Source organism: Microcaecilia unicolor, chromosome 8 (genome assembly GCF_901765095.1).
Source record: "Microcaecilia unicolor chromosome 8, aMicUni1.1, whole genome shotgun sequence".
Taxonomy (NCBI): domain Eukaryota; kingdom Metazoa; phylum Chordata; class Amphibia; order Gymnophiona; family Siphonopidae; genus Microcaecilia; species Microcaecilia unicolor.
In genome coordinates this window covers 5,021,302-5,039,967 of record NC_044038.1, presented here as the reverse complement: position 1 = coordinate 5,039,967, position 18,666 = coordinate 5,021,302, and the positions used below count along the sequence as shown (strand labels likewise).

Sequence of the window (18,666 nt, the reverse complement as noted above, 5' to 3'; positions counted from 1 at the left end):
CTCATAGAAGAGAGCAGTTTAGAGCTAAAAGAAAATCCTTCAGAAAATGGAAGAGAGATCCGTCTGAAAATAATAAGAAACGGCATAAGGAATGTCAAGTCAAATGCAAAGCGCTGATAAGGAAGGCAAAGAGAGACTTTGAAAAAAAGATTGCGTTGGAGGCAAAAACACACAGTAAAAACCTTTTTAGGTATATTAGAAGCAAGAAGCCGGCAAATGAATCAGTCGGACCAGTAGATGACTGAGGGGTAAAAGGGGCAATCAGGGAAGACAAAGCCGTAGCGGAGAGATTAAATGAATTCTTTGCTTCGGTCTTCACCGAGAAAGATGCGAGAGAGATAGCGGTTGCCAGAAATGGTTTTCAAAGCTGACGAGTCAGAGAAACGGAATGAAATCTCTGTAAACCTGGAAGATGTAATGGTGCAATTTGACAAATTGAAGAGTATCAAATCGCCTGGACTGGATGGTGTTCATCCCAGAGTACTGATAGAATTGAAAAATGAACTTGCGCAACTATTGTTAGTAATATGTAATTTATCTTTAAAATCAAGCATGATACCGGAAGATTGGAAGGGTAGATGATGTAACACCGATTTTTTTAAAAAGAGTTCCAGAGGTGATCCGAGAAATTACAGACCGGTGTCCCTGACATCGGTGCCAGGCAAAATGGTAAAGACTATTATAAAGAGCAAAATTGCAGAGCATATTCAAAAGCATGGATTAATGAGAGAAAGCAAACATGGATTTAGTGAACGGAAATCTTGCCTCACCAATCTACTACATTTCTTTGAAGGGGTGAGCAAACGTGGATAAAGGTGAGCCAATTGATATTTTGTGTCTGGATTTTCAGAAGGCATTTGACAAAGTACCTCACGAAAGACTCCAGAGAAAATTGGCAAGACATGGGATAGGAGGTTTGTGGATTGAAAACTGGTTAAAACATAGAAAACAGAGATTAGGGTTAAATAGTCTCAATGGAGAAGGGTAGATAGTGGGGTTCCCCAGGGGTCTGTGCTGGGACCGCTGCTTTTTAACATATTTATAAATGATCTAGAGATGGGAGTAACTAGTGAGGTAATTTAAATTTGCTGGCGACACAAACTTATTCAAAGTTGTCAAATCGCAAGAGGATTGTGAAAAATTGCAAGAGGACCTTGGGAGACTGGGCATCCAAATGGCAGATGATCTTTAATGTGAGCAAGTGCAAAGGGAAGCATGTGGGAAAGAGGAATCTGAGCTATAGTTACGTGATGAAGGGTTCCACGTTAGGAGTCACCGATCAGGAAAGGGATCTAGGTGTCGTCGTTGATGATACGTTGAAACCCTCTGCTCACTGTGTGACAGAGACTAAGAAAGCAAATAGAATGTTAGGTATTATTAGGAAAGGAATAGAAAACAAAAATGAGGACATTATAATGCCTTTGTATCGGTTCATGGTGCGACCACACCTCGAATACTATGTGCAATTCTGGTCACTGCATCTCAAAAAAGATATAGTGGAATTAGAAAAGGTACAGAGAAGGGCAGTGAAAATGATAAAGGGCGGGGCTGGTGGTTGGGAGGCGGGGCTAGTGCTGGGCAGACTTATACGGTCTGTGCCCTGACAATGGCAGATACAAATCAAGGTAAGGTATACACAAAAAGTAGCACAGGTGAAATTATCTTGTTGGGCAGACTGGATGGACCGTGTAGGTCTTTTTCTGCCGTCATCTACTATGTTACTATGTTCCCTGTGAGGAAAAGCTAAAGCAGCTAGGCCTCTTCAACTTGGAGAGGAGAAGGCTGAGGGGAGAAATGATAGAGGTCTATAAAATAATGAGTGGAGTGGAACGGGTAGACGTGAATCGCTTGTTTATTCTTTCCAAAAATACTATGACTAGGGGGCATGCATTGAAGCTACAAAGTAGTAAAATTAAAACAAATCCGAGAAAATATTTCTTCGCTCAACATGTGATTATACTCTGGAATTCTTTGCCAGAGAATGTAGTAAAAGCAGCGGGGTTTAAAAGGTTTTGATAGCTTCCTAAAAGACGTCCATAAACCATTATTAAGATGGACTTGGGGAAAATCCACTGCTTATTTCTAGGATAAAACTAGCAAAAATATACATAGGAGAATGTCTCCAGAAACACTTGTGTACTATAAACGAGGTAGAGTCTCATATTATTACTCACGACTACTATTCACATCACTCCCGTGGTGAATCTTTTTCTTCTGCTATCTCTGCCTCTGTACCCAAGCTCAGGATAGAAATGGGGAAGAGCCACACAAAGCGTTTCTGAGTAGATGAAGAGAATGGATTTGGAAATGCCTAGCTCCTTGAATATACTTCCAATTAAAAGTTTGAAGGTGGGCTGGTGGGAATAGATGTCTGACACACCCTGGTCAACAGTGTAACAGCTCCGAATGGGAAGATATTTGATGGCTCTCCCCATCTCATTAGAATGCAAAGTGGCCCCAACTTAAAAATTAATGAAGACCACTCTCGTAGATTAACCTGGTAGCATAAACTGTATCATCAAACTTTAATGGTCCTTAAATTTAGTCCATAGGAGCTAAAGCCTTGCTATGCTTTTTGTATATTCTGAACTTTTTCTTCCAGGAGATTTTAAATGTTTATTATTATTTATTGCATTTGTATCCCACATTTTCCCACCTATTTGCAGGCTCAATGTGGCTTACAGAGTATGGTAATGACATCATCATTTTATTTCATGATAATAGGTATAGTTCTTAGTGTTTGAAGATTAGGTAAGGGAGGGTCACCAGAATCACTTCATGATAATGGGAACAATTATTAAAGTTTGAAGGTTAGGTGAGGGAAGATAGAGGAAGGTGTTAGGTAGGATATAGGAGAGCTGTATTAATTGTGTGGATTGTTGAGGTAGTTTGTAGGTTATGTGTTTTCTTTATAGGCCTTTTGGAAGAGATGTGTCTTCAGAGATTTGTGGAAGTTTGTTATATCGTCAGTAGCTTTCAGGTCTGTAGGTAGAGCGTTCCATAGCTGCATGCTCAAGTAGGAGAAGGTAGTGGCATGTAGCAGCTTGTATTTTAGTCCTTTATAGCTGGGGAAGTGCAGATTGAGAAATTTGCGGGATGATCTTACAGCGTTTCTGGGAGGCAAGTCCACAAGGTTTAGCATGTAGATTGGGGCGTCTGCATGAATGATTTTGTGTACAATCATGCAAATCTTGAACGCAATGCGTTCTTTGAGTGGGAGCCAATGAAGTTTCTCTCTTAGGGGTTTTGCACTTTCATATTTAGGTTTTCCAAATATGAGTCTAGCGGCAGTATTCTGGGCTGTTTGAAGTTTTTTGATAGTCTGTTCTTTGCAGCCAGCATATAGTGCATTACAGTAGTCCAGGTGACTTATTACCGTTGACTGTACCAAGGTGCGGAAGATATATCTCGGGAAGAAAGGTTTTACTCTTTTGAGTTTCCACATGGAGTGGAACATCTTCTTCGTTGTATTCTTCACATGGGTATCGAGTGGGAGGTTTCGGTCGATTGTCATTCCAAGAATTTTTAGGTTTTATGCAATGGGAAGAGGACAGTATGGTGTGGTTATTTTGGAGTAGTTGTTTTTGTTGTGTTGTGAGGTTAGTAGAAGACATTGTGTTTTCTCTGCGTTGAGTTTCAGTTTGAACGCATCCGCCCAGGAGTGCATAGTTTGGAGGCTTTGGTTGATCTCGTTGGTGATTTCGTTTAGATCATATTTTAATGGGATGTAGACCGTGACATCGTCTGCATATATATAGGGATTGAGGTTTTGGTTGGCTAGAAGTTTGGCTAGCGGTATCATCATTAGGTTGAAGAGAGTTGGTGATAAGGGGGATCCTTGGGGAACTCCGCATTCAGGTGTCCATGGGGGTGACATGTCCTCATTGGTTGTAACTTGGTATGATCTTGTGGTCAGGAATCCTTTGAACCATTTGAGAACTGTGCCTCCTACTCCGAAGTATTCTAGTATATGTAGTAGTATTTCATGGTTAACCATGTCGAAGGCGCTGGACATGTCAAGTTTAGAGATCAGTTGCATGATTTCTAACGTGTGTAAGTAAACAGCCTTGCAAGCATTGTGTGCTTGACCCTTAAATCTGGTTCTGAGAATTCGTGGAAGCCAGCTGTAGTGGTTTTGAAATTTGAGCTCGTCTTTTGCCACTTCCTGTTACTACTTTTGAAATAAGTTTGAAAATACATTGAGACTGTACCATTGAACCTGGTCGTGTTTAGATTTGGCTCACGCCTTTCTCAGTAGCAGTTTTTATTTATTTATTTATTTATGCATTCTTGTATCTCACTGTTATCCAAAAACAAGTTTCGGTTCAAAGTGGCTTAAAGTTTACATTGAAATTGTAGTCGTGTTTTATAGTTGTGACTTGACTAGGTTCTTTGTGGCAGGGGCGTAGCCAGACACCCAATTTTGGGTGGGCCTGAGCCCAAGATGCGTGGGCAGAAGAACCCTGCTATGGTCCTACAGGTGATTTGGTCTCTCCTTCTCTCACCTGCATGCCATATGGTCTCTCAAACATCCCCCCCCTCTCCCACATACCTTTTAAATAGCAGATTTTCACCAGCAGCGAGCAGCAACTAATACACACTGTTCATGTTGACCCCACAGCCTTCCCATTGATGCAACTTCCTGTTTCCACATAGGCGGGAATACATCATTGGGAAGGCTGTGGGGGTGGTGCAAACAGTATGTATCAGTCGCTGCAGGCGAAGATCTTCTATTTACAAGGTATGCAGGATGGACGATTGTTGGGAGTCTTCAGCTGGTGGGGCTTGGGAATTCCCCCTGCCAGCCACATCATAGGTGTGCTGCTACTGGGTGGGCCTGGGCCCACCCTTGGCTACGCCACTGCTTTGTGGCTGTATAATTTTTTGAAGAGGTATTTTTTTCAGTTCAAAGCATGATCCATTTAGGTTCAGTATGAATATCCCTGTCCTGGTTTGTACCAGATGTGTTGGATATTTAAGTGACTTGCCTAAGAACACAAAAGTACATCAGCGGATTTAAACGTTGGCATTCCTGGTTCTCATCCCAGCACTCAAATCACTAGGCTACACCTGCACTATTAGGAAAGGATATAATTGGTATAACTCAGGTTGTTTGAGAGTACAAAATCAGTAACTGGAAAACCTGTGCTCAGCACTGTATTGACATCTTGAGGGGAGCTTGTTTTGTCATCTTGTGGATTCAGTGGCTTTTAAAAGTATCAGTAAAATTCACATGCTCAGTAGTGGAGTTTATTTTGTGTTTATGTGTGTGGCTGGACCGGACAGTATTTCAGTAGAAGAGAAAACACCATCTTATCCAATTAAAAAAATATTAGGTTAAAGATCACCTGAGAGTAAGAGGCCTTCAGCCTGAAAGCTTGTTTGTTTAAGCATCTATTGGCCTTCTGTTTATACCTCATTAGTTCTTCCCTTCTTCTTTCTTTAGAGCAATCTGTGGGCCCTGAAGCTTCTCCTGGAAGGTATTAGTTTCAATGAAAACCTGCTGTATGAATTTTCCACAGCATTTAAACAAGAGCTGTGTAGCCAAAGCCTGTTTGCACGGACAATGTGAGTAGGTTTGCCCTTTTATATTAAATTATACTAGGCGGGTTACGTATTAAAAAAGAGTGAACCATTTGTTCAGATATTAGATATCACTCAGTAAGTACAATAAAGATGAAAGAACATCAACTAGGGACTAGTTTCTATATATTGAAATACCTTAATGTGTTCTTAATATACTGAGAGCCCCTGCTGCCAATGTCATGATACACAGTAGAAGAGGGGACCTACTTGCTACCGGCATAGTCTAACCCAGGGTGTCCATATGTCAACCTGACAAGCCTCGTTATCTAGTCCACCCTACAGTCATAGTGCAGAATTGATGGGAATAGCTGTGGTCCTTCCCACCCGGTGCTGTGCTGATCCCAGTAGTTACAATGACAAAAGCAGCAGTGTGGCACCCCAGCCTGTATTTGTCTCTTCTGTTGCTGGTCCCCAAGTGTCAAAGCATTGTGTCTTGGTTCTCCTCCCCTTTTGAGGAGGAGGAGGAGAAAGGCACTAGCAGTTTGGCACCTCCCTCTGCCTTCTCTTCCTCCTCTGCCGACAGGCCCAAAGTTTTGCATTCTGAATTGCTTGGCAGTACTGTGATCAATGCAGTTCAAGACACTTTGACCACCTGAGCAGCAGAGGAGAAGGATGAGGTTGGATGTGCTACACTGCCACTGTTGTCGTCATCGTCCTGACAATCAGCCTAATCATGGGAGCATGAGCAAGGGAATCGGAAAAGGAGGTTTAGAGAGGTAGTGGGTGGAGTGGGAAGATGGATGTGAGGGGAGGGGTGGAATGAGAACGTGAGGGAATCTGATGAGCGATGAGTTGTGAGAGGGAGAGAACAATTGAAGACATTTGAAAGCCTGTGGGTTGGGTAGCGGGACAAGATGAAAGGTGGGGGCAGTCAGAGGTGCTGTAGGGTGAGGAAGGAGTGATGGAACCTCATGTACAGGAAGATGAGAAGAGTGAGCAAATTAGAGGTGAGCATGTGGGCAGAGCGAGTTGAAGGGATTGAAGAGACTGTAGGATGTCATCATCTCTCCCTCTGTCCTTCACAGAACCATCTCCCTGTTCCATGATCCCTTCTTTTCCCACCCACCCCCTTAAATCCCCACCCCCCCTGCTTCTTGGTTTCACCTATCCTCACTTCTGGCCATCTTTCCAACCCTTATTCCTATTCCCCTTCTGCCAGAGATCCCTTCTCCATTTACCTACCTCGGCTAATACTCTATTCCCTCAAGTTGCAAATCCTTCAGTTCTGCTCTTACGTTTTCAAGGTTTGCCTGTAGCTTCTTGCTTCCCATCCTCTTACAGATGGTTTCTAAATTCCACTTTTCTTACACAAGTGTATGGGGACAGACTTAATGATCTCAATATGTATACTTTGGAAGAAAGGCGGGAGAGGGGAGATATGATAGAGACATTAAAATACTTATGTAGCATAAATGCATAGGAGGCGAATCTTTCAATTCAAAGGAAGCTCTGGAACAAGGGGGCATAGGATGAAGGTGAAAGGAGATAGACTCAGAAGTAACCTGAGGAAATATTTCTTCATGGAAAGGGTGGTGAATTCATGGAACCTTAGCTGTGACTAGAGAGGCCTGCAGATCTTTGAATGATATTCTTTGGAAATTTCATTTGATCATGGCACTGAGTTCATTGATATCATTTTTCCGCCACTCTCTCCTTTAACTTCTAGCTATGGTAACAAGCAATAATGCCTCGGGGCAAGTTTGTCCACACTGTCCCTCCCCATTGACCTGATCACTCAGTCCAACTCAACACAGATATCACCCTGTGCCGTCAACCCTCTGTATTCCCCTACTCCTCAGAATCTGGCACTCCATAAATTGCTTTGTCTGCTGCAGTTCTCCACATCCTCAGGCTTATATGTTAAATCTGAATTCACTTTACATGACTTTTGCACCTGGCCCTCCACAGATCATAGAGCATCCGCCTGTTCGTCATTGCATCTGTTATGTCTGAGTCAAGATCTGTGACCATTGAAGATAACTTGTTCTGCACTGCTGCAGTCTCTCTTTTTTAAAAAAAGCTGAAAAGCAGGTTGCGCAGTTCTCCTGGCAAGATGTGCTCATCAGAATTTTAATCAACTGGCAATTCAAGCGGCATCTCCCACATGCCATCTTAGTGGGTTCTCTGTCAAGTTGGCAAACTCATTTAAGTCTATAGTTTTAACATTTTACTGCTATTTCAGACCCTCTAAGGGAAAGCTGTCTTGATCACCTCATGCTTGTTTTGAGGGAGTTGAAACCGCTTAACTCTTAAGAACATAAGAATAACCATACTGAGTCAGGCCGATGGTCCATCTAGCCCAGTATCCTACTTCCAACAGTGGCCAATACAGGACACAAGTACTTGACAGAATCCCAAAGAGTAGCAAGATTCCGTGCAGAACCCCAAAGAGTAGCAAGATTCCACACTAGTAAGTAGTGACTTTCCCTATGTCTCTCTTAATAGCAGATTATAGACTGTTTCCTCCAGGAACTTGTCCAAACCATTTTTAAACCCCGATATTCCAACTGCTGTTACCACATCCTCCGGTAACAAATTCCAGAGTTTAACTATTCGTTGAGTGAAAAAATATTTTCTCCTATTCATTTAAAAGTATTACCATGTAACTTCATTGATTTTTTTTTCCTAGTCTTTTTGTACTTTATGAGAGTAAAAAATCGATTCATGTTTACCTGTTCTACTCTACTCAGACCTCTATCATATCTCCCCCTCGGCCGTCTGAAGTGCCCTAAACTCTTAAGCGTTTTCTCATGTGAGAGGAGCTCCATCTGCTTAATCATTTTGGTCACCCACCTTCGAACCTTTTATAATTCTTTTTTGAGATTTGATGACCAGAATTGTATACAATACTGAAGGTGAGGTCATACCATGGAGTGATACAGAGGCATTATTCCTAATAATTTCTAGCATCCTTTTGCTTTTTTGGCCGCCGCCACACAATGAGGAAAGATTTCAGTGTATTGTCCATGATGACACCTAGATCTTTTTCTTGGGTGCTGACTTCTAAGGTGGACCATAGCATCAGGTAACTATGATTAGGATTATTCCTTCCAATGTGCATCACTTTGCATTTGTGCATATTACATTTCATCTGCCATTTGGATGCCCAGTCTTCCAACTTCCTAAAGTCTTCCTGTATGCGTTTAACAATTTTGAATAGTTTTGTGTCATCTGCAAATTGAATCACCTCACTTGTCATTCCCAATTCCATGTCGAATAGCATCAGTCCCAGTACAGATCCCACGGTGACCAACCTTATATAAAGTAAGTGCAGCTGAGTTCCCGGATCAGGCTTGCATCGGGTCTGATGATGTCACTTCTTTCTTGGTTTCTAAAACCAGTTATTTGTCCTTTATGAGTTCCCTAATGTCACTATTTTGTTTTTTTTTTTTATTCTGGAAGCTTCGCCCTACTCCTTTGGACTACCAACCAAATTGGAACCTTTCCCAGCTGGGGCCATGAGCTTTCAGTTTCATGTACCTGGGTATTTTTAGTAACTTGTGTGATATCTGTTTCTGCCTCCTTCCGTCCATCTTTCCCCTTTCGTCCATCTTTTTTTTTTTCCCCTTACATTTGTACCCCGCGCTTTCCCACTCATAGCAGGTTCAATGCGGCTTACATATTATATACAGGTACTTACTTGTACCTGGGGAAATGGAGGGTTAAGTGACTTACCCAGAGTCACAAGGAGCTGCCTGTGCCTGCAGTGGGAATCGAACCCAGTTCCCCAGGACCAAAGTCCACCACTCTAACCACTAGGCCACTCCTCCCCTTCCGTCCATCTTTCACAGTTATTACAATAGGGCACTATTTGAGAGGCATAGACAGTGGATCCCCTCCAGAGGGCAGTATAAGCCTTGCTCTTGAGTTAATCAGTAAGTATTGTGGTTGGTGCCAGGGGTTGTAAATCCTTCCTGTGCAGTATCCCTACCTTTACCAGAATGAGAAACAGGAGCCAGGTCCAGGAATTTAATCTGGGTCTCCGTGACTAAAGGCATATTCAAGGGTGGAAAATTGAAACCTGGTTTTTGCTGCTCACTTGAGTCCTAACTGAGGTGCTGCAGTGTTCACTGCTTGATCAGAAAAGGAGAAACTGGGGGACAGATTCGAAAGAGGTGGCATTATTCAGCTATTAGGCATGTAGGTAGTGTATATAAATAGAGGTTGAAGAGGAGAGAAGGCAAAATAATTACAGCAAAATATTTTTGTGCCCTGCCTCTGAAAACCTGTATATTATTATTATTATTATTACATACGTAGCCCACATTTTCCCACCTTTTGCAGGCTCAATGTGGCTTACATATAACCGTTAATGGCGTTATCCGGTTACGGTTTGAACAAATACATAGTATGAATGAATGCAAAGTGATATTGTGGTAGAATGAGGTACATGTAAGGTAGGTACAGTTGGGGGAACTTAGAGAGGAAAAGGGGGAAGAAGAGTCGGGTAATGTCCCTTACAGTCTTTGGTTGCATTGTGTCGCAGGTGAACAGGCATTTTTATGTTGGGTCGTTTGGGGTAAGCTCTTCTGAACAGGTCTGTCTTTAGTGCTTTCTGAAAATTTAGGTGGTCGAGCATAGTTTTATTGCTTTTAGAAAACTTGGGCACTAGTCTATTTTTTCCATTGCTGGCTAAAACTCTCAAGATGGCTTGGCAGTCAAACAGCCCTACTGCTCTCTTGTTGGCCGAAGTGACAACTTTCTCAATTATCTGCTGTTCTGCAGGGGAAGCGTTTGATCATTTCTGCCCAAGGCTGATGCTGAATAAGTACCAAGAGCCATAAAAGAGAGGGTGTCAGTCTGCAGGTAGCAGTTACGGCTGGGAAGGCGGTAGATTGATGCTTCCTTTCTACTGTGGGATTGCCATTGTAACCATGGTAGTAAGCATTGATTGTCTGCTGTATCAACCAGTCAGAAAGCAGGATCACTGTCCCTCAAATTTCTTTGGCGTTTTGATAAGACGTTTGATGTGGAAGCTGGAATATAATCTAAATCCTGTCTGTTCCTTTTCTTCACATAACCGATCAGATGGAATAAACAGGGCCCTCTGTATGTGGGTCAGCTGATCACCTTATTCATAACGCATAACCACGTCATGATGCGTTCAGCTGCCTTTGTCATCATGAATATTATCCTGGAGAACTTCAGCCAGTAAGTTTGGTTTGTTACAATAATAGAATTTAAACACTGCACACAATGTACAAGTAACATTGCTTCTGTTTTGAGGATATGTAAGGAGGGATTTGAAGCAGGCGCTGTGAATGCACTTAAGTCTTACACTGTGTAGCACTTCCAAAGCCCAGAATTTAATCACTGTCTGCCTTTTCCCCTCTTCCTGCCGCAGTAGCCCAGGACCTGGTTCAGTCTCTGCCCATTCCCCCTCCCTACTGGTCACTATGTTCAGACTCTGGCTTTGTCACACTTAGCTATTTGACTTTTTTTTTAGCAGTGTACATACAATTACAGAAAGCACAACCTTTTCTGTTCAGACCTTAAACTTCTTTTATTTTGTTCATATGCTAAAAGATCTTGGAACCACTGATAGGTATTTAGGGATTTTTGGAAAACTCAGATTGCAGCTGCTGTTGTCTTCTCCTTTCAGACACGTCAGAAAATGAATTTAACTTCTTTTGGTTTTGTATTTCAGATTTTCATGGACTCCTTATGTTGCTAATTTTCTTAAGAACAGAGTAAGTGCTTTCTCTACCTTATCTTCCAGTTGATTAGCCACCTCAATACAAGACCTTTGCTGATCCCTGTTAGTTTAGGATATCCTGAATATGGAAGATAGATCGGATCAGTGTGGCAAGCTGCTCCTGTTAACCAGTAACATAGTAGATGACGGCAGAAAAAGACCTGCACGGTCCATCCAGTCTGCCCAACAAGATAACTCATATTTGCTGCTTTTTGTGTATACCCTACTTTGATTTGTACCTGTCCTCTTCAGGGCACAGACTATACAAGTCTGTCCAGCACTATCCCCGCCTCCCAAACACCAGTCCCGCTGCCCACCACCGGCTCTGGCACAGACCGTACAAGTCTGTCCAGCACTATCCCCGCCTCCCAACCACCAGCCCCGCCTCCCGATCCTAAGCTCCTGAGGATCCATTCCTTCGGCACAGGATTCCTTTATGCTTATCCCACGCATGTTTGAATTCCGTTACCGTTTTCATTTCCACCACCTCCCGCGGGAGGGCATTCCAAGCATCCACTACTCTCTCCGTGAAAAAATACTTCCTGACATTTTTCTTGAGTCTGCCTCCCTTCAATCTCATTTCATGTCCTCTCGTTCTACCACCTTCCCATCTCCGGAAAAGGTTCGTTTGCCTTTTCCCTTACATAATTTTCCATTGATCCAGAATCTGTAGGATAGTTGTGTCCATCAACCGGCAAGTGGAGATAAGAGAACTGAAAACTGAGCTAAGATATCTCTCTTGGCATCCAGTCCAGCTCCTCAGTATTTTCTATCTCCGTCAGGTGGATGGTCACACTTTTCAGCCTCTAGTTCTGAGTGATTTGCTCCTGGTCCAGTTGGGTTTTCCCGCTGTGAAACCCACCAGCTGACATCAGGGTGTTGCAGTGCGTGCAAGCTGGGAATCCAATGGGATGTGGGGCAAATGGTTGGCGGCAGCACGTCTTCAGATTTGGCGCATCATCCGAATATGCAGAGGACTTAGGGCTCTCCAGCAGGACAGGTGCACAGTTTGATACAGGAGAGTGCGGAACAGGCGCCATTTTGTCAGGGCCGACTGGCAGTGAGGCACAGCCATCATTTTACAACCTCAGGGAGCATTCAGCTGCATCAGGGTCTTTGTTTTCTCCAGAGTTTATATTGCTCTTACACCAGGCCTATTTACTGAAGCAGGGACAGTCGGAGTTGCTGCAAGGTGCTTCAGTTTCTCGCCCTGCTGCCCCTCCACTCCTGAGAGATCTTGTATAACCTCATCTGTCCACTCCTGGAGGTCTGTCTCTGCTTCTTTTCTGTTGTGGCCTCAGTCTATTCAGAGGAGCCATCCTTGAAAGAGCCGTTCGAAGAGGGAGAGCTCCAAAAGTACTGAGGTTGTTTCATAAAGAGAAGTTCAGTACTTTATTTTGAGGAATTGGTGGTCCATTGAGGAGCCTTCTGCTTCGGCATGAGGAGTTTTATCTTCGTCAGTCATGAGTGTCCTTCTAAGGCCTTTCCAATGCATCCAGACAATCAGGACCTGATTACAGCCAAATGGATCTCACCACATGCGGAGCTGAGTTGGAAGACCTATGGCTCGCCTCTACCCATTGGTTCTGGAGGAGAAAGAGAAATTGCAGCTTCACAGGGTGGACCCTCTTGTTACGCAAGGGGGCAATGACCTACATGATAGGAAGCTAGAAGGCTCACTGAAACAAGCCTTTGAAGTGGCCTCTGTGGGCCTTCAAGTGACAGTGTGCAGCTCATTTCGGGCTAGAGCATTCCTAAAGTGGCATCATCAATCTGCAATGCAAGACGGGCACCATAAGGCCCAACTGGAAGTGGCGTTGGCCTACCTGGTGAATGCTGTTTATGACATGTTACAGGTTATGGCCCACAGAATGTCTTTGGCTGTTGCGGCACATCAGCAACTCTGGTCGCGACATGGGGCAGCAGATGCAGCATCATGTCTAGTTAAACTGCCCTTTTGGGGCAAGTGGCTATTTGGAGAAGACATCGGTAACTTGGTGAAAGAAGTACTATAAACTACTACTATAAATCACTTTTATAGCGCTACCAGTCGTACGCAGCGCTTTACAATTGAACATGAAGAAGACAGTCCCTGCTCAAAAGAGCTTACAATCTAAATCAGGACAAACAGACAGGACCAAAAAGGATAAGGGAAGGACAGATAGAAGGACACACAAGGATAAGATAAAAGTTTCAAGTCAGGAGTCGAAAGCAGTATCAAACAGGTAGGCCTTTAGCCCGGATTTGAAGGCAACCAGGGATGGAGCTAGACGTAATGACTCAGGAAGCCTATTCCAGTCATAAGGTGCAGCGAGATAGAAGGAGCAGAGTTTGGAGTTAGCGATGGAGAAGAAGGGTGCAATTAGGAGAGATTTGCCTAGTGAACGGAGTTCTAGGGAAGGAGTGTAGGGAGAGATGAGGGTGGAGAGGTAGTGAGGGGCTGCAGAGTGAATGCACTTATAGGTCAACAAGAGGAGCTTGAATTGTATACGGAAACAGATAGGGAGCCAGTGAAGTGATTTCAGGAGAGGGCTGATATGGGCATAACGACTTTGGCGAAATATTAATCGTGCGGCAGAGTTTTGAACAGATTGAAGAGGAGAGAGATGGCTGAGTGGAAGACCTGAAAGAAGCAAGTTGCAGTAGTCTAAGCGAGAGGTGATGAGAGTGTGGATGAGGGTTCTGATAGCGAGTTCAGAAAGGAAAGGGCGAATTCTGGCGATGTTATAAAGGAAGAAACAACAGGTTTTAGCAATCTGTTGAATATGTGCAGAGAAGGAGAGGGAGGAGTCGAAGATGACCCCAAGGTTGCGAGCAGACGAGACAGGAAGAATGAGCGTGTTGTCGACAGAAATAGAGAATGGGGGAAGGGGAGAGGTTGGTTTAGGAGGGAAGATAAGGAGTTCAGTTTTGGACATATTGAGTTTCAGGTGGTGGTGAAACATCCAGGTAGCAATGTCAGAGAGGCAGGCAGATACCTTGGACTGGATTTCTGTGGGGGAAACTAAGCCACAGCGGTTGCCAGAAGATAAGCCAAAAGACTCTGGTCGTCCATCTTCAGGGGACTCTTGATCTCGATTTCGAGACAGCAGATGGTACCAGCCTGGTCTTCAGCAATGTGGTCAGAAGTCCCACTTTTAAGCATGCCAGTCTTCCTTTCGTGCAGACAGGAAGTCTTCCTTCAGTCAGCTAGAGCAGCTAATGCCTAATGTTTAGTCGGTGCGAAGTAATGGGTCAGACTGTCATCTTGCATGGTGCTTCCTGCATATCTCTTGGTCTCTACAAATTGTCCAGAGATGAGAGAGATTTGCACATGTTTGCTCATCTGGTTAGTGTTAGATTAGTGAGTTGTTTATGATTGTTGTACTTATTCTTAATTTGTCCTTACTGCTTGTTTATGTAAATACTGAAGAGCTGGACTGGATGCCAAGAGAGCTGTATTTCAGCTCAGTTTTCAGCTCTCTGTCTCCACCTGCTGGTTGATGGAGACAACTATCCCACAGGTTCTGGATTAGTGTTGTGAAGTACTAATGGAAAGAAAATTATCAGGTAAGACCTAATTTCTCCTTTGTCCTGCCACTTTGTTCTAGTTGTCATTTTCTCTGTGATTTAAAAGGGCTGTACAATTGGAGAGAGAACAGACAGCGGGAAGAGATTGGCTGTGCAGGATTTATTCCTACTTTTCTCCAATACTACTGCAGTGTTGATCCTCTGACGAGGAGGGTGGATTTGCATAGTAATATGGTGTGTGAAGTTAAAAGAAGCCCCACAGGGTCATTAAATCCCGCCTTTCACAAGTGTTTAATAGCTCTCTCTTCATGATAGCAAGAAAGGGAAAGGGAAATGGGACTTGATATACCGCCTTTCTGTGGTATTTTGCAACTACATTCAAAGCGGTTTACATATATTCAGGTACTTATTTTGTACCAGGGGCAATGGAGGGTTAAGTGACTTGCCCACAGTCACAATGAGCTGCTGTGGGAATCGAACCCAGTTCCCCAGGATCAAAGTCAGCTGCACTAACCAATAGGCTGTAGAGACAAAACCCCTTCACCTCCAGCCCTTAATCAGGATGCAAGATGCCTATAGGTAGCTAGAAGCCATTATATTCTCTTTTGCCTTATAGATGTTCAATGTATGTGATTTTTCAGGCAGCACGGAGGATTCAGTTTCCAAAGCTTTCGTGTAACCTGCAGGCCCTCTCCTTACGACCAGTGGAAGACCCAGTTCAATTCCTAAATCTGGTTCCTGCTTCTCACACCCCCAGCAGGATGTTATTGATGTGACACCCCCATGACCAGATTGAAATTCACAGGTCCTAAGTCCAAAGGGAGCTGCAGTCTGTGGCTGATGGTCAGTGATGAGGTGCCAGAAAGATGAGAAAAAATCCTGGCATTCATTACAAAAAAAAGAAAGATCAAGAACAAAATGTTACCCAAGTTTCACATTTATACACCAGCAGACAATTGCACTGCATGAGAGTTGGGGCAGCTTGTTTCCCTTGAAGTCGTTTTTTGAGGGGAAAACATACTCCATACAGCTCTCTGTTTCTCATTTGTGAAATTAGAAGGTTCTGCAGAGGACCAGGACCTCTCACACTGACTGGACAAAGAGTCTTTGTAGGACCTGACATCAGTTGTACTAGACTTTATTGTATAGGTGTACTTTGGAGGGGGGGGGGCATTGAGGATAGTACCCCCTAATGTCCCTCTCAACCCCCCTGCAAATTAGACTTCCTTAATGTCTACATCCCTTCCCCCCCTCACACACCAAAAAAAAGGCAGACTGGACATTTGCTCGCACAGCCTATATAGTTCAAATTCTCCAAATGCTGTCTTCAGGACCTTAATTCTTCTGTGTCTTATAATGAATTTTAAGCCATCCTCCTGGTTCAGTGTCTGTGCCTGAGTTTGAATACCATATATATTTTTTTTTTGTTACATTTGTACCCCGCGCTTTCCCACTCATGGCAGGCTCAATATGGCTTACATGGGGCAATGGAGGGTTAAGTGACTTGCCCAGAATCACAAGGAGCTGCCTGTGCCTGAAGTGGGAATCAAATTCAGTTCCCCAGGACCAGAGTCCACCACCCTAACCACTAGGCCACTCCTCCACTGTTGCTACTATTTGAGATTCTACATGGAATGTTGCTATTCTACTAGCAACATTCCATGTAGAAGTCGGCCCTTGCAGATCACCAATGTGGCCGCGCAGGCTTCTGCTTCTGTGAGTCTGATGTCCTGCACATACGTGCAGGACGTCAGACTCACAGAAACAGAAGCCTGCGCAGCCTTCTACATGGAATGTTGCTAGTGGAATAGCAACATTCCATGTAGAATCTCCAATAGTATCTATTTTATTTTTGTTACATTTGTAACCTGCGCTTTCCCACTCATGGCAGGCTCAATGCGGCTTACATGGGGCAATGGAGGGTTAAGTGACTTGCCCAGAGTCACAAGGAGCTGCCTGTGCCAGGAATCGAACTCAGTTCCTCAGTTCCCCAGGACCAAAGTCCACCACCCTAACCACTAGGCCACTCCTCCACTGTTGCTACTATTTGAGATTCTACATGGAATGTTGCTATTCCACTAGCAACATTCCATGTAGATGTCAGCCCTTGCAGATCATCAATGTGGCCGCGCAGGCTTCTGCTATGTGAGTCTGATGTCCTGCACGTACGTGCAGGACGTCAGACTCACAGAAACAGAAGCCTGCGCAGCCTTCTACATGGAATGTTGCTAGTGGAATAGCAACATTCCATGTAGAATCTCCAAAAGTAGCAACATTCCATGTAGAATCTCCAATAGTATCTATTTTATTTTGTTACATTTGTACCCTGCGCTTTCCCACTCATGGCAGGCTCAATGCGGCTTACATGGGGCAATGGAGGGTTAAGTGACTTGCCCAGAGTGTTGTTCAGACTTCTGAGTTGGGCTGGAGATGCTGTGAAAGGAGTCCTAAACCATGCAGTGGTGACAGCTGCTGATTGAATTTTGATTGCAGGATTTTAGAAGGACGTCTGGTTCATGAAGGGGGTGGCCTTACCATTTGGCCAACTGAGGTGGGGGCCTCAGGCAGCACTCTTCAGAGGTGGCATCACCCCCCCCCCCCCCCACCCTGCCTTCCCCAACCACCTTCTCCAAACTTACCTCTTACTTTCTTGTGATTTCAAAGGTGGTGATAGCAGCAGCAGCGATGCCCATAGGCTGCCCTGCTGCTGGTCCCAGCCTCTCCTCTCTATTCCAGCCTGCCTCTCTGATGTAACTTCCTGTTTCCTCAGAGGTGGGCCACAGTAGAGAGAAGGTGGCAGGGTAGCCTATGGGAATCTCTGCCTCTGCTGCCAATGTCACTGCCGCCTTTTAAAAAAACAAGAAAAGGTAAACTCGAAGAAGGGGGTTGGGGAAGGAAGGAGGAAGATGTCAGATCGTGGTGTGGTGTGGCATGGGGGCGGCAGAGGAGGAGCCAGGGCAGCTGCTCATTCCTCACCTCAGGCGGCAGATTGTCTTGGGCCGCCCCTGGGTTCATGGACCCCCAGCTGTAGGTATGATGACTGGGTTAGGAGAGTTGGGGGTACAAAATAAGAGCACTTGTGAATGTAGGTTCATAAAAGCAGATCCCAGGGCTTATTTGAGCTAAACGGAAAGCCCAGAGAAGCAGGAGAAAACAGGTCAAGAAAAAGAATGACTGAATGAATTGTAACTTCTCTTTCTCTGCACAGGTTTTAACAGTCTCGTGCAGTGTGTTGACCCCTGTGGAACAACATGAACTCGAGGACAAAATAGCAGTTTTCCAGAAAAAAAGCATAAGTCCTGCCATAGGGGAGTAAATGAGAGCTTTTGTAACAGCAGCCAGCAGAGGTCGTCACTGCCTTGGAAATTCATCCAGCCTCTTCTGCTCAGTCCTTTCCAAAGGCCTGGAGTAAAAACAGAGACCTGCTTAAAGACCGATTTCTTATAAACTGTCTTCAGTGTACATATACAAAAAAAGGGCTATGAAACACGACTCCCGTTTGCCTTTTATCACTTGATTTTGAAAAATAAAAAGGATTTCTATTTTAATGTAGTTGTATATATCAAATGCAACACAGTCAAAACAAGCTTCTGGTGCCACAGAGAATTGCAGACATGTCCTGTTTCCTAGCTCCACGCTGACCAGTTAGTCTTTTGTGCCGTTTTCAGGTCTGAACTTTCCTTCTCCCCCATCCCCATGGTAAATAGCCAGTCCATTTTTCCTGAGCGACCAGCGTCATGCCCGGCGAAGGGGTGACCCATTGGTTAGAAGCCAAAATATCACTAGTCCAACATGCACAAAAGGAACGGACCCTATGATTTTAATAGTTAAAACTACGCTTGTGATGGTTGGTGAGACTCAAGATCTGGATCGAT

General features: G+C 44.1%; 1 protein-coding gene across 1 annotated transcript in view; it reads left to right on the top strand.

Moving 5' to 3' along the window:
* LOC115476498 overlaps positions 1-18,336 on the top strand; it is a 78,583-nt gene extending 60,247 nt beyond the window's left edge. Inside the window, exons 17-20 of the mRNA XM_030212899.1 lie at positions 5,447-5,568; positions 10,615-10,737; positions 11,234-11,276; positions 18,000-18,336. Of these exons, the coding sequence (XP_030068759.1) occupies positions 5,447-5,568; positions 10,615-10,737; positions 11,234-11,276; positions 18,000-18,107 (396 nt within the window). The 3' untranslated portion in view covers positions 18,108-18,336. The remainder of the gene's footprint in view (positions 1-5,446; positions 5,569-10,614; positions 10,738-11,233; positions 11,277-17,999) is intronic.
* The last annotated feature ends 330 nt before the right edge of the window (positions 18,337-18,666 follow it).